This window comes from Balaenoptera musculus, chromosome 8, assembly GCF_009873245.2.
Source record: "Balaenoptera musculus isolate JJ_BM4_2016_0621 chromosome 8, mBalMus1.pri.v3, whole genome shotgun sequence".
Taxonomy (NCBI): domain Eukaryota; kingdom Metazoa; phylum Chordata; class Mammalia; order Artiodactyla; family Balaenopteridae; genus Balaenoptera; species Balaenoptera musculus.
Genome location: NC_045792.1, coordinates 47268672 through 47282641, shown reverse-complemented (window position 1 = coordinate 47282641; position 13970 = coordinate 47268672). Strand labels below are relative to the sequence as shown.

General features: G+C 37.4%; 1 protein-coding gene across 17 annotated transcripts in view; it reads right to left on the bottom strand.

Annotated features, from left to right (window-relative positions):
• Nucleotides 1-13970, bottom strand: part of DLG2 (discs large MAGUK scaffold protein 2) — a 2039030-nt gene that overhangs the window by 745914 nt on the left and 1279146 nt on the right. For all 17 annotated transcript variants that reach the window (XR_005020917.1, XM_036860586.1, XM_036860590.1 and 14 more), the window contains one exon: nt 11592-11645. Coding sequence is in view for 16 of the 17 variants with exons in the window: in XM_036860586.1 (XP_036716481.1) it covers nt 11592-11645 (54 nt within the window). In the remaining variant the exon portion in view is untranslated. The remainder of the gene's footprint in view (nt 1-11591; nt 11646-13970) is intronic.

Genomic DNA, 13970 nt, shown 5'->3' with positions numbered 1-13970 from the left:
ATGAACATATTCTATATCTGCATTGTTGAATATGGCACCCACTAACCATCCTGGCTACTGAGCACTTCAAATGTGGCTAGTACAACTAAGGAACTGAATTTTAAACTTTATATTATTTTAATTAAATTTAAATAACCACATGAGGCTTGAAGCTACTGCCTTGGAGAGCACAGGTCTAAAAGCTTATACAACATACTAGTTGGCCATTACATGTGTCTATTTGCTGAACTGAATTGATCCTTTTTCCTACAGATATGCATATATTTAAGGTGAACGAGTGAAAAGGACAGCTGCCCCAAGGGCAGACCGAAAGGTGTGGTGAAAGAACAAAGACAGCAGGATCCAAACTGAAAAAAGAAGTTTCTGCCATATTGATCAAGCTTCTCAAAATTTAATATGCATACTAATCACTGGGGTTCTTCTTAAGAACACAGATTCTGATTTAGTAGGTCTTGAGTGAGAACTTAGATTCTATGCTCATAAGCTTCCAGGTAATAATGATGCTGCTAGTTAATGGGCCACATTTTAAGAAGTAAAGATCTAGATGTAGGTCAGCCCACGAACCTACATAAATGCTATTGGCCCTACCGCTGAACTAGCTATGACTTCCGCATTCTTGTCTCAACAGTTCAAGATTAAGTCAAAGGCATGCTCTGTTTTATCAAAGGCACCCCCCCCAATCTTATGATGAACATTTATTAAGCATCTTCTACATACTAGGAAGAATATTTATAACAACCCCTGAAAGGCAAATATTATTACTCTCGTTTTACAAATAATAAAACAGAGGCTTAGATGGATAATTTGACTTAACCTGACTTGCCTGACTTACCTCAGGCAAGTACTAACTGGCAGAAGTGGGCTTAGAACCCAGTTGCTCCTGAATTTAAAGGCTAGTCTCTCTCATTAGACTCTTGTTACACAATGTGTGATGCACAATTGAGCAGCAGCTTCACCTGGAAACTTATTAGAAATGCATACTCTCAGGAGCCTTCCTATACCTACTAAATCAGAATCTGCATTTACGATCTCCAAGTGATTCTTACGTACATTAATATTTGAGAAATACTAAAAGATGTTCCACTTTTTGCCTTTTAGAGCAAAGTAACAAATGGAAAGGGATCTGCTGATTGTGGCAGTTGAGAAATGGATTTAGGTTGGCTAGGTTTGATTGTGGAACAAATACTGATAGCACTGCCTCTATTGCTAAATTCCTATTGCCTCATGGGCATAGTTAAGCCAATATTAAGCTGTTTTCTGGCGTGTAAGTATATTTCATTTCTGGATAATACTACAAATCCAACAGATAAAAATATCAACAACATAGTTTTAACAGTGTTCATGGGAAACACCACCAAAAGAAACAAATGTGTTTGCTGAAAAATAAATGTACTAAAATCAGCAAATTCTTCCAAACTATCTCCATTATTAATCACTGCCAGAATTGTTCAAAGAAACAAACAATTCTGCTTTCTCTCCCTTCATGGATAATTCTGGAAAACCATCCAATTAAATGTGAATAGTAGCCTAAATCACAAGGGTCTGTTTTTGTACAAAGTAACTCAAAGAAATCAATGCCTCACTCTCCAGCTCTAAGACCAAGTGCTTGGTCATCCCATTTCTGCAATATGGCAACTTCCTCCTCAGAGAGTTCTTATTCTCAGCTTCCTGCCGCTGGGATCAATCAGAAATGCATTTTAAATCTTGTTTAACAACACCTCTTGGTCTCAAGCCCATTCTTTGGCTCCAAATGAAACTCACTGCTAATTTGATTGTTTCTCTATGTCCCTGAATCCACATTTTAATTTTCTCTCATCCCCCTTGTGTCCTGGGCTTGTATATTCTTGCCTCCTTTATCGAAAATAAGGTGACCATATGTGTGTGGGTTTACGTCTGGGCTTTCTATCCTGTTCCATTGATCTATATTTCTGTTTTTGTGCCAGTACATACTGTCTTGATTACTGTAGCTTTGTAGTATAGTCTAAAGTCCGGGAGCTTGATTCCTCCAGCTCCGTTTTTCTTTCTCAAGATTGCTTTGGCCTTTCGGAGTCTTTTGTGTTTCCATACACATTCTGAAATTTTTTGTTCTAGTTCTGTGAACTAGAACATTGCCATTGGTAGTTTCATAGGGATTGCATTGAATCTGCAGATTTTCACAATGTTGATTCTACCAATCCAAGAACATGGTATATCTCTCCAACTGTTTGTATCATCTTTAATTTCTTTCATCAGTATCTTATAGTTTTCTGCATACAGCTCTTTTGTCTCCTTAGGTAGGTTTATTCCTAGGTATTTTATTCTTTTTGTTCCAATGGTGAATGGGAGTGTTTCTTTAATTTCTCTTTCAGAGTTTTCATCATTAGTGTATAGGAATGTAAGAGATTACTGTGCATTAACTTTGTATCCTGCTACTTTACCAAATTCACTGATTAGCTCTAATAGTTTTCTGGTAGCATCCTTAGGATTATCTATGTTTAGTATCATGTCACCTGCAAACAGTGACAGCTTTACTTCTTCTTTTCTGATTTGGATTCATTTTCTTTCTTTATCTTCTCTGATTGCTGTGGCTAACACTTCCAAAACTATGTTGAATAACAGTGGTGAGAGTGGACAACCTTGTCTTGTTCCTGATCTTAGAGGAAATGCTTTCAGTTTTTCACCATTGAGAACGATGTTGGCTGTGGGTTTGTCAAATATGGTCTTTATTATGTTGACCTAAGTTCCCTCTATGCCTACTTTCTGGAGGGTTTTTATCATAAGTGGGTGTTGAATTTTGTTGAAAGATTTTTCTGCATCTATTGAGATGAGCATATGGTTTTTCTCCTTCAATTTGTTGATATGGTGTATCACATTGATTGATTTGCGTATATTGAAGAATCCTTGCATTCCTGGGATAAACCCCACTTGATCATGGTGTATGATCCTTTTAATGTACTGTTGGATTCTGTTTGCTAGTATTTTGTTGAGGATTTTTGCATCTATGTTCATCAGTGATATTGGCCTGTAGTTTTCTTTCTTTGTGACATCTTAGTCTGGTTTTGGTATCAGGGTGATGGTGGCCTTGTAGACTGAGTTTGGGAGTATTCCTCCCTCTGCTATATTTGGGAAGAGTTTGAGGATAGACGTTATCTCTTCTCTAAATGTTTGATAGATTTTGCCTGTGAAGCCATCTGGTCCTGGGCTTTTGTTTGTTGGAAGATTTTTAAGCACAGTTTCAATTTTGGTGCTTGTGATTGGTCTGTTTATATTTTCTATTTCTTCCTGGTTCAGTCTTGGAAGGTTGTGCTTTTCTAAGAATTTGTCCATTTCTTCCAGGTTGTCCATTTTATTGGCATACAGTTGCTTGTAGTAATCTCGCATGATCCTTTGTATTTCTGCAGTGTCAGTTGTTACTTCTCCTGTTTCATTTCTAATTCTATTGATTTGAATCTTCTCCCTTTTTTTCTTGATGAGTCTGGTTAACGGTTTATCAATTTCGTTTATCTTTTCAAAGAATGAGCTTTTACTTTTACTGATCTTTTCTATTGTTTCCTTCATTTCTTTTTCATTTATTTCTGATCTGATCTTTATGATTTCTTTCCTTCTGCTAACTTTGGGGTTCTTTTGTTCTTCTTTCTCTAATTGCTTTAGGTGTAAGGTTAGGTTGTTTATTTGAGATGTTTCTTGTTTCTTGAGGTAGGATTGTATTGCTATAAACTTCCCTATTAGAACTGTTTTTGCTGCATTCCATAGGTTTTGGGCCGTCATGTTTTCATTGTCATTTTTTTCTAGGTATTTTTTGATTTCCTCTTTGATTTCTTTAGTGATCTCTTGGTTATTTAGTAGAGTATTGTTTAGCCTCCATGTGTTTGTATTTTTTACAGATTTTTCCCTGTAATTGATATCTAGTCTCATAGCGTTGTGGTCAGAAAAGATACTTGATATGATCTCAATTTTCTTAAATTTACCAAGGCTTGATTTGTGACCCTAGACATGATGTATGTTCCCTGAGCACTTGAGAAGAAAGTGTTTTCTGTTGTTTTTGGATGGAATCTCCTATAAATATCAATCAAATCCATCTTGATTAATGTAACATTTAAAGCATGTGTTTCCTTATTTATTTTCATTTTGGTTGATCTGTCCATTGGTGAAAGTGGGGTGTTAACATCCCCTACTATGACTGTGTTACTGTCAATTTCCCATTTTATGGCTGTTATCATTTTCCTTATGTATTGAGGTACTCCTATGTTGGGTGCATAAATATTTACAACTGTTACAACTTCTTGGATTATCTCTTGATCATTATGTAGTGTCCTTCTTTCTCTCTTGTAATAGTCTTTATATTAAAGTCTATTTTGTCTGATATAAGAATTGCTACTCCAGCTTTCTTTTGATTTCCATTTGCATGGAATACCTTTTTCCATCCCCTCACTTTCAGTCTGTATTGTCCCTAGGTCTGAAGTGGGTCTCTTGTAGACAGCATATATACGGGTCTTGTTTTTGTATCCATTCAGCCAATCTATGTCTTTTGGTTGGAGCATTTAATCCATTTACATTAAAGGTAGTTATCAGTATGTATTTTTCTATTACCATTTTCTTAATTGTTTTGGGTTTGTTATTGTAGGTCTTTTCCTTCTCTTGTGTTTCCTGCCTAGAGAAGTTCCTTTAGCATTTGTTGTAAAGCTGGTTTGGTGGTGCTGAATTCTCTTAGCTTTTGCTTGTCTGTGAAGGATTTAATTTTTCCGTCGAATCTGAATGAGATCCTTGCTGGGTAGAGTAGTCTTGGTTGTAGGTTTTTCCCTTTCATCACTTTAAATATGTCCTGCCACTCCCTTCTGGCTTGCAGAGTTTCTGCTGAAAGATCAGCTGTTCACCTTATGGGGATTCCCTTGTATGTTATTTGTTGTTTTTCCCTTGCTGCTTTTAATATTTTTTCTTTGTACTTAATTTTTGATAGTTCGATTAATATGTGTCTTGGCGTGTTTCTCCTTGGATTTATCCTGTATGGGACTCTCTGTCCTTCCTGGACTTGATTGACTATTTCCATTCCCATGTTAGGGAAGTTTTCAACTATAATCCCTTCAAACATTTTCTCAGTCCCTTTCTTTTTCTCTTCTTCTTCTGGGACCACTATAATTTGAATGTTGTTGCATTTAATGTTGTCCCAGAGGTCTCTGAGACTGTCCTCAATTCTTTTCATTCTTTTTTCTTTATTCTGCTCTGCAGTAGTTATTTCCACTATTTTATCTTCCAGGTGACTTATCTGTTCTTCTGTCTCAGTTATTCTGCTATTGATTCCTTCTACAGAATTTTAAATTTCATTTATTGTGTTGTTTGTCATTGTTTGTTTGCTCTTTAGTTCTTCTGGGTCCTTGTTAAATGTTTCTTGTATTTTCTCCATTCTATTTCCAAGATTTTGGATCATCTTTACTATCATTACTCTGAATTCTTTTTCAGGTAGACTGCCTATTTCCTCTTCATTTGTTTGGTCTGGTGGGTTTTGACCTTGCTCCTTCATCTGCTGTGTATTTCTCTGTCTTCTCATTTTGCTTAACTTACTGTGTTTGGGGTCTCCTTTTCACAGGCTGCAGGTTCATAGTTCCCGTTGTTTTTGGTGTCTGCCCCCAGTGGGTAAGGTGGGTTCAGTGGGTTGTGTAGGCTTCCTGGTGGAGGGGACTGGTGGCTTTGTTCTGGTGGATGAGGCTGGATCTTGTCTTTCTGGTGGGCAGGACTGCGTCTGGTGGTGTGCTTTGGGGTGTCTGTGACCCTATTATGACTTTAGGCAGCTCTCTGCTAATCGGTGGGTTGTGTTCCTGTATTGCTAGTTGTTTGGCATAGGGTGTCCAGCACTGTAGCTTACTGGTCGTTGAGTGGAGTTGGGCTTTAGTTTTGAGATGGAGATCTCTGGGAGACCTTCCCCGTTTGATATTACATGGAGCTGGGAGGTCTCTGGTGGACCAATGTCCTGAACTCAGCTCTCCCATCTCAGAGGCACAGGCTTGACACCCGGCCAGAGCACCAAGACCCTGTCAGCCACACGTCAGGTATGTGGGGAGTTTCTTGCCTTTTGGGAAGTCTGAGGTCTTCTGCCAGCATTCAGTAGGTGTTCTGTAGGAGTTGTTCCACATGTAGATGTATTTCTGATATATCTGTGGGGAGGAAGGTGATCTCCACATCTTACTCCTCCACCGTCTTGAAGGTCTCTCAAAACTCATGATTCTTGAGTATACCACTTCCCACAGTATATTTCCAGAAAACAGGTCAAAGTATAACCACTATGAAATGAATGCTAGAGAAGGGTGGACAGAAAAGGCATTCTAGAACCTCTCTAACTTTATTTTTCTAAAGCAGAAAGAATGGGATTTATTTGGATGGTGTTCAATATAGAAGTCTGAGGGGTCTGCTGAAGGGAAGAAGTATGTCCAGAGAGGAGGTTTCCATGCCAGTTGGCTACAGAGTACCAAGATGGGAGCCTGCTACCTTTTCACCAAGTCAACCCAGGGGAGCTGGACTTACAGATTACACACAGGCTCTCTCATTCTAAACTCTGCCAGAACAGAGTGTTTTTAATACCTGTCATAAGACAATATTCAATATATAATGGGGAACAATAAAAAGACTGAGCAAAAATAGAAACTACAGAGTGTTGAAATGGGGATTTTCTTCTTCTCTCCTTGTTTTTCCCTCAGTGATTTTAATCTTCATATAGGGGATTCCTGCTTTGCATCAGAGGCTGGACTGTGCCATATGTAAGAGGCTAGTCAACCCTAAAATATCATGATCTCTTACAACAATGAGTTTATTTGAAGCATTCACGCTTAAGAAACTTAGTGACCCCTTTGTTAATGACAGACACTTAAAGGGCTCTAAGATCCCGTAACTTACCTGCTTTTTTAAAAAAGCAGAATTCTCTTTAAATATCTTTTTTATTTTAAAGTCTTTTTTGTCTGACATGAGAATTGCTACTCCAGCTTTCTTTTGATTTCCATTTGTGTGGAATATCTTTTTCCATCCCCTCACTTTCAGTCTGTATGTGTCCCTAGGTCTGAAGTGGGTGTCTTGTAGACAGCATATATACGGGTCTTGTTTTTGTATCCATTCAGTCAATCTATGTCTTTTGGTTGGAGCATTTAATCCATTTACATTTAAGGTAATTATTGATATGTATGTTCCTATTACCATTTTCTTAATTGTTTTGGGTTTGTTATTGTAGGTCTTTTCCTTCTTTTGTGTTTCCTGCCTAGAGAAGTTCCGTTAGCATTTGTTGTAAAGCTGGTTTGGTGGTGCTGAATTCTCTTAGCTATTGCTTGTCTGTAAAGCTTTTTAAAACAAAGACTATGACAAGAGACAAAGAAGGACACTACATAATGATCAAGGGATCAATACAAGAAGAAGATATAACAATTGTAAATATTTATGCACCCAACATAGGAGTACCTCAATACATAAGGCAAATACTAACAGCCATAAAAGGGGAAATCGACAGTAACACAATCATAGTAGGGGACTTTAACACCCCACTTTCACCAATGGACAGATCGTCCAAAATGAAAATAAATAAGGAAACACAAGCTTTAAATGATACATTAAACAAGATGGACTTGATTGATATTTATAGGACATTCCATCCAAAAACAACAGAATACACATTCTTCTCAAGTGCTCATGGAGCATTCTCCAGGATAGATCATATCTTGGGTCACAAATCAAGCGTTGGTAAATTTAAGAAAATTAAAATCGTATCAAGTATCTTTTCTGACCACAACGCTCTGAGACTAGATATCAATTACAGGAAAAAAATCTGTAAAAACTACAAACACATGGAGGCTAAACAATACACTACTTAATAACCAAGAGATCACTGAAGAAACAAAGAGGAAATCAAAAGATACCTAGAAACAAATGTCAATGAAAACACGACGACCCAAAACCTATGGGATGCAGCAAAAGCAGTTCTAAGAGGGAAGTTTATAGCAATACAATCCTACTTTAAGAAACAAGAAACATCTCAAATAAACAACCTAACCTTACACCTAAAACAATTAGAGAAAGAAGAACAAAAGAACCCCAAAGTTAGCAGAAGGAAAGAAATCATAAAGATCAGATCATAAATAAATGAAAAAGAAATGAAGGAAATGATAGCAAAGATCAATAAAACTGAAAGCTGGTTCTTTGAGAAGATAAACAAAATTGATAAACCATTAGCCAGACTTATCAAGGAAAAAAGGGAGAAGACTCAAATCAATAGAATTAGAAATAAAAAAGGAGAAGTAACAACTGACACTGCAGAAATACAAAGGATCATGAGAGATTACTCTATAAGCAACTATATGCCAATAAAATGGACAACCTGGAAGAAATGGACAAATTCTTAGAAATGCACAAGCTTCTGAGACTGAACCAGGAAGAAATAGAAAATATGAACAGACCAATCACAAGCACTGAAATTGAAACTGTGATTAAAAATCTTCCAACAAACAAGAGCCCAGGACCAGATGGCTTCACAGAGGACCATATATTTCTAAAACCAAACTTGCTATTTGGCAAAATTAATATATTTACTTGTAATGAAATTATTTTTGGGGAGGACTTTAATACATAAGTTAAAATTTGTCATTTAGGTAATATTTTAAGGAAGGAAATGTTCTTATGCAACATGACTGAAATGCTCTGGGGAACTCTGAAATTGGTTTTTCATTAAATAGAGCTGAAATTATGTGAACAACTAGAACATGTGACAGAAAATAGGAAAACAAAGTATAGAACACCAGGGAATGAGAAAATAGCCTGCAAAAGGAACAGTGATTTGTTCGAGGTCACCCAGTGAGTCAGGAACAAAAGGGAGGGTTAGGCCTATGTCCAGACACAAAGCACATTCATCTACATTAATGCTTGTGTGCTAAATCTGCCATTTTTCAATGTATAATATAATTATGTTTCTTATATATGGGGGAAGATATTAATATTTAATATTCTCTCAGGGTCTAGCACATGTTACTGCATAAGTATTTATTGAATAAAATAATAAATAAATAAGCCCCCATTAACCGGAAGTTAATGAAGCATGATTTCACATACATAACCTTATTAGATCCTCACTGTCAGCTCTGAGGTAGATATTATAATTCCTATCTTATATATCAATTTAGGTCCAGAAGGAGTAAATGAATAGCTCAACAACACACTGCCATGAGAATTGGGACAGTTTCATCATACTTAGCAAATGTCTCTAAAGATCCTACTCTTAAGGAAGCTCAAAGAGGGTTTGCATTAAGTACAAAAAAGTTGAAGATAATTTTTAAAAATCCCTTTGAAGAACTTAAAATCAGATACAAAATTGATATTTAGGAGAATGAGAGCAATCTGATTAATTTGTTATACTTGGCTGATTTTACTAGCTAATCAGTTGGGCTACCAATCAAGCATGTCTATTCAAAATCCTTAGATTCTTATTCATAAATTATTTGTACATAAGGGCATCTGGAAGTTAGTCATGAGAACCCTAATAGAAGGCTTTGAATAAATATAGGTGTATCACAAGAAAGCAGTCCTATTTAACACGGTCAAGTCTCTGTGCTCCATGTCTACTTCAAAGCACTGCTCATCTGCTTTAGATGATGCCAATGGATATAGTAAAGAGATTCACTATATTAAAGACATAGAATCCCTTAATATATATATGGATCCCTGCCTAAAGGGTATTGAAGCTTCTGTGACAACTTGTCATCCACCCAAAGCTACACATTGCTGAGGAGTAAGTAACAAAACTTTGTTCTCAAGCTGAGAGGCAGAAAAGGAGGGAGGGAAGGAGGAAACACAAGCAGCAGCAAGATCAGGGTTAAGTAAGATCTCAAACTCTACAGCCAGGATACCTAGATCCATTCTTGGCTCTGCCTGTTACTGTGCAATTTTGAGAAAGTTATTTAACTTCTTTATGACTCAGTTTCCTCATCCGTAAAATGGAGAAATTAATAGTACCTGTCTCATAGGGTTGTTACGAGGATTACATGAGTTAATATTTGATAAGTGCTTAAAGCAGTGTCAGGCATACAATAATCCCAATATAAATGTTTGAAAAACAAAGGAGGGTAGGAAGAGTGAGAGATAGAATAGGGAATACTATGTGTCTTTAACATTTGCTTTGCTTCCTTCCAACAGAGTCGTTTACTTTCCATAGCTGGGGCCACTTGATTCCTACCGGTAAGCTTAACCCCATTTCCAGTCTGACCCTAAATGACTCTTGTTCAGAAAGATTTAAGAAACCCTAGTTCAGTAGTTCAGGTGATTCAGCATTAAGTCAAGCTCGCTGTTATTCTTGTCCTGACCCTGCGTCCCAGTTTTAATCACTTGTCCCTGTAATCAAGTCCCAACTTGCACTCCAGTTCTGGCATTCTGCTCCCCTGTGGCCGAGTCCCGGCTTGCAGAACCTGCTCAGGACCTCCAGTTCCTCTGAGGCAGGTATCTCCCAAAGGGAAGCCTTTAGAACTAGACACACTTTGGCACAGAGTGTTTGAAATTTTGAGAATTAGTTGCCTGTAAAATTGTATAAAAATTCAAATTTCTGATTTCTCTTGAGAAACTGAATGATCTGGCAACTCTTGATCCCATTTCCCTTTGGTACCCACCCACTGGAGCCAAGGGGCAGCTGCTCCCACTTTGGAAGATCACGTGCTCTCTATTCCCCACTCTCCCCATGCCTCCTGCTCCATCTATTTCTGTGACTTGCTTGGTCCTTGTAGGCATTTGAGGTTGGGGTCTAAGACTGAGAATAGCCAATACTTACCAAGCACTTTGTACTCATTTAATCAAAGACCAGGGATCTGTTTGTTCTTGTGCATTATGCCTGCAGCCCTTCTCTTTGCTTCAAACCCTCTGTCTGCATGCATCTGTGTCCCATCTTCCTAAATCACTCTCCTCTATCCATCAGCTAGGGCGACTCACAAAGCTTTACGACTTTATGGACCTCCATAAAGTCAACCACTCATACCACTGTGGCCCAGCACCACTCTCCAATCACCCTTCCCCAGCCAGACTGTCATCAAGAATTTTGGCCATCATAGTGGTTATATTTCAGATACAGAATTTTGGGCTTTACTGATCTGCCTGTGCCTTTTATCTCATGCCCCATGCTTTTATAAAACCATACATCTTATTATATATAGATAGAATTCACCCTCCCAAAATTTTGTTCCAATTCTTGTTATAAGCCTAGCAAAATCCATCAAATATTTATTGATCACTTATTATGTTCTAGACTCTATCATATAAATTGATTTGAATATTCCTTTATTAAGAAACCCAGAGAAGTTTGTTCAATCTCTTTTCAGGGAACCACTTAAGAAACTTAACATTATTTGATCACAATTGGCTGTGGTTTTTTTTTTCTCATGATAGGCCCTTGTGCTTTACAAAACAATGAATCAAAGAGGAAAATGTCAGCATGCCTAAGCTGTGAGTTAGCAAATATCAAAAGAAAACTCACAAAACTCATGCTACACATCATTTCATGAGATTATCTGGATTGGGTAAAATGGAATATGTACAAAATTTTAAATTCAGCTGATTGAGTTCTATCAGTTTTTAAAGATAGTCTTAATAAAAATGTTACTTACATAAGGAATCGTGTCCAAAGTATCTGTGTTGACAATTATAGGAGCAGGGCTGGCCTAAAAAAGAGAAATAGAAAAAAGTTTTAAATAACAAGTTGTCTATTCTGAGATAGGATCTGTTAACTTATTTAACCAAGAGCTCAACAGTATTTCTTGAGAACCTGTATAGGCACTATGTCAGGTGTTGTGGGGGGATAAATGAAGTGGCTCAGAGTTCCCTTCACCCTCTTCCCTTCAAATATTTGTTTGCTACATTGACCACATAATGAAATGAAGTAAGCAACAGAACTCAAAGGTGAGGAAGTGAGGATTTGTGCAGTGTAAGAGGCAAGGACTTCTAATAAATTTGGCGAGGAGTTAAAAATTTCTTTTTTTTTTTTTTTAAAGATTTATTGATTGATTGATTGATTGCTATGTTGGGTCTTCGTTTCTGCGCGAGGGCTTTCCCCAGTTGCGGCAAATGGGGGTCACTCTTCATCGCGGTGCGCGGGCCTCTCACTATCGCGGCCTCTCTTGTTGTGGAGCACAGGCTCCAGACGCACAGGCTCAGTAGTTGTGGCTCACGGGCCCAGTTGCTCCGCGGCATGTGGGATCTTCCCAGACCAGGGCTCGAACCCGTGTCCCCTGCATTAGCAGGCAGATTCTCAACAACTGCGCCACCAGGGAAGCCCTAAAAATTTCTTCATGAGATGGTTGTGCTAAAGAATTTTGATTTCTCTCTCATGGAAGCAAAATTAAACCTAAAACAATCTAACTCTTTTCTTTAAACTGGCTTTTGAGAGTATGTTGTATACAAAGCAAAATAGAAGGGTTCACTTATTGACATCTTACAAATATTTACCTATTTTTCATGCTGTGTCATACCTTTTCTTTGTCATTTATGCACCTTTGACGATATACTTTAGATACCCTTAGAAAATTAAAAATTAGTCAAAGGAGGCAGAAAATCATATTAGATATGCTAAAGTTTCTTTAAAAAAATTTGTACAAAATATAGCCATTCCTCTTAAAGTTGAATAGGAATCTGTGTAAAACTGATACAGGAGTGTTACAAGCCAAGTCATTAGGAAATAAGAGATTGCAATCTATTTGCATCAACCAATCTGACTTCATGAATATTAAGTAGATCTATCTTTATTTTCTGTTTCTAGAATATTCACAGCAACGTTTCCTTCATCCCCCGAAGGATCTTTAATCTCCTTCCCAAACTGCAGATTTCATTTAGATAGAGGAAATAGTCTCATCATGATTAATCGAGAGCTGTCCTATACGACACGGTAGTTTGCGCAAGTACTCAACTTTGGGGACATTTCATTAGCTATGCCCTCTGGAGTTAACAGAGTTAACAGCTTTTTAATGTCAATCTGTGCCTATGGAATCCTAATCTAATGGCAAAACAAATGGCAATCCAGCAGATTTTACAGAACAAAATTCCATGTTTTAACTAAAATCACTGGTCAGTGAAAACACGACCCTGTTCTACATATCTGCATAGTGGGTCAACTAAATATTCATGGTTTATTTGTTAACTCCTAATATCAAGTACCTTGTGGATAAATAGGGGCTCTGGAGAAAGACAGTTTCCACTGGACTTCACCAAAAAACAGTGTTTGTTAAGAGGCCTGTAGTATAGGGAGAAGAACATGAGGTTTGGGGTCAGAAGACCTGGGCTCAAGTTTGGTTTACCAACTTCCTGATTATATGATTTGGGGGCTCAGCAACTTCTTGGTAATTTGATCTGGGGGCAAGCCCACTAACTCTCTTTGCCTCATTTTCCTTCTCTGTAGAATGGAAATAGAAATAATCACCTTCTAAAAAGGTTGCCTGAAGAATAAATGAGGTGATATATTTGAATGTGCTTTGTAAACATAAATTTCAGAATCAATGTTAAATACTATCATTAGTTAATGCCCCTAAAGATGGACTATCATAAGGATAAAATATCATTGGATGGTTTGTGAATTGTTTATGCCCCAGAGATCTCAATGCTATGTTAGTGGCCCAGTTGCACTAAAAAGAACTGATTAGATCAAGAAAATTACCATTTATTAAACACATATTACTTGCCCATTTATAAGAATATATATATATGTATCCTAATTTAATCTCCACAAAACCATACTGATGAGGCATTATTGTCACTATCCCTATGTTATAGATGAGAAAACTGAGGCTCAGAGAAAATGGCAGCTGAGATTTGACACTAGCCTTTCTGATCCATTTTTTCCACACTGAGTTGTTCTATGATTCCATTATCCAAGAGTCTCCATCACAAGAGTCCTGCAGTGATTTGAGATCTCTAGCAAGAGCAGCAAGTAAGACCCAGGCAAAGCAAAGACCACCCTGAAGGTAAGAGATGCCACAGGATCGTGCATATTAGAT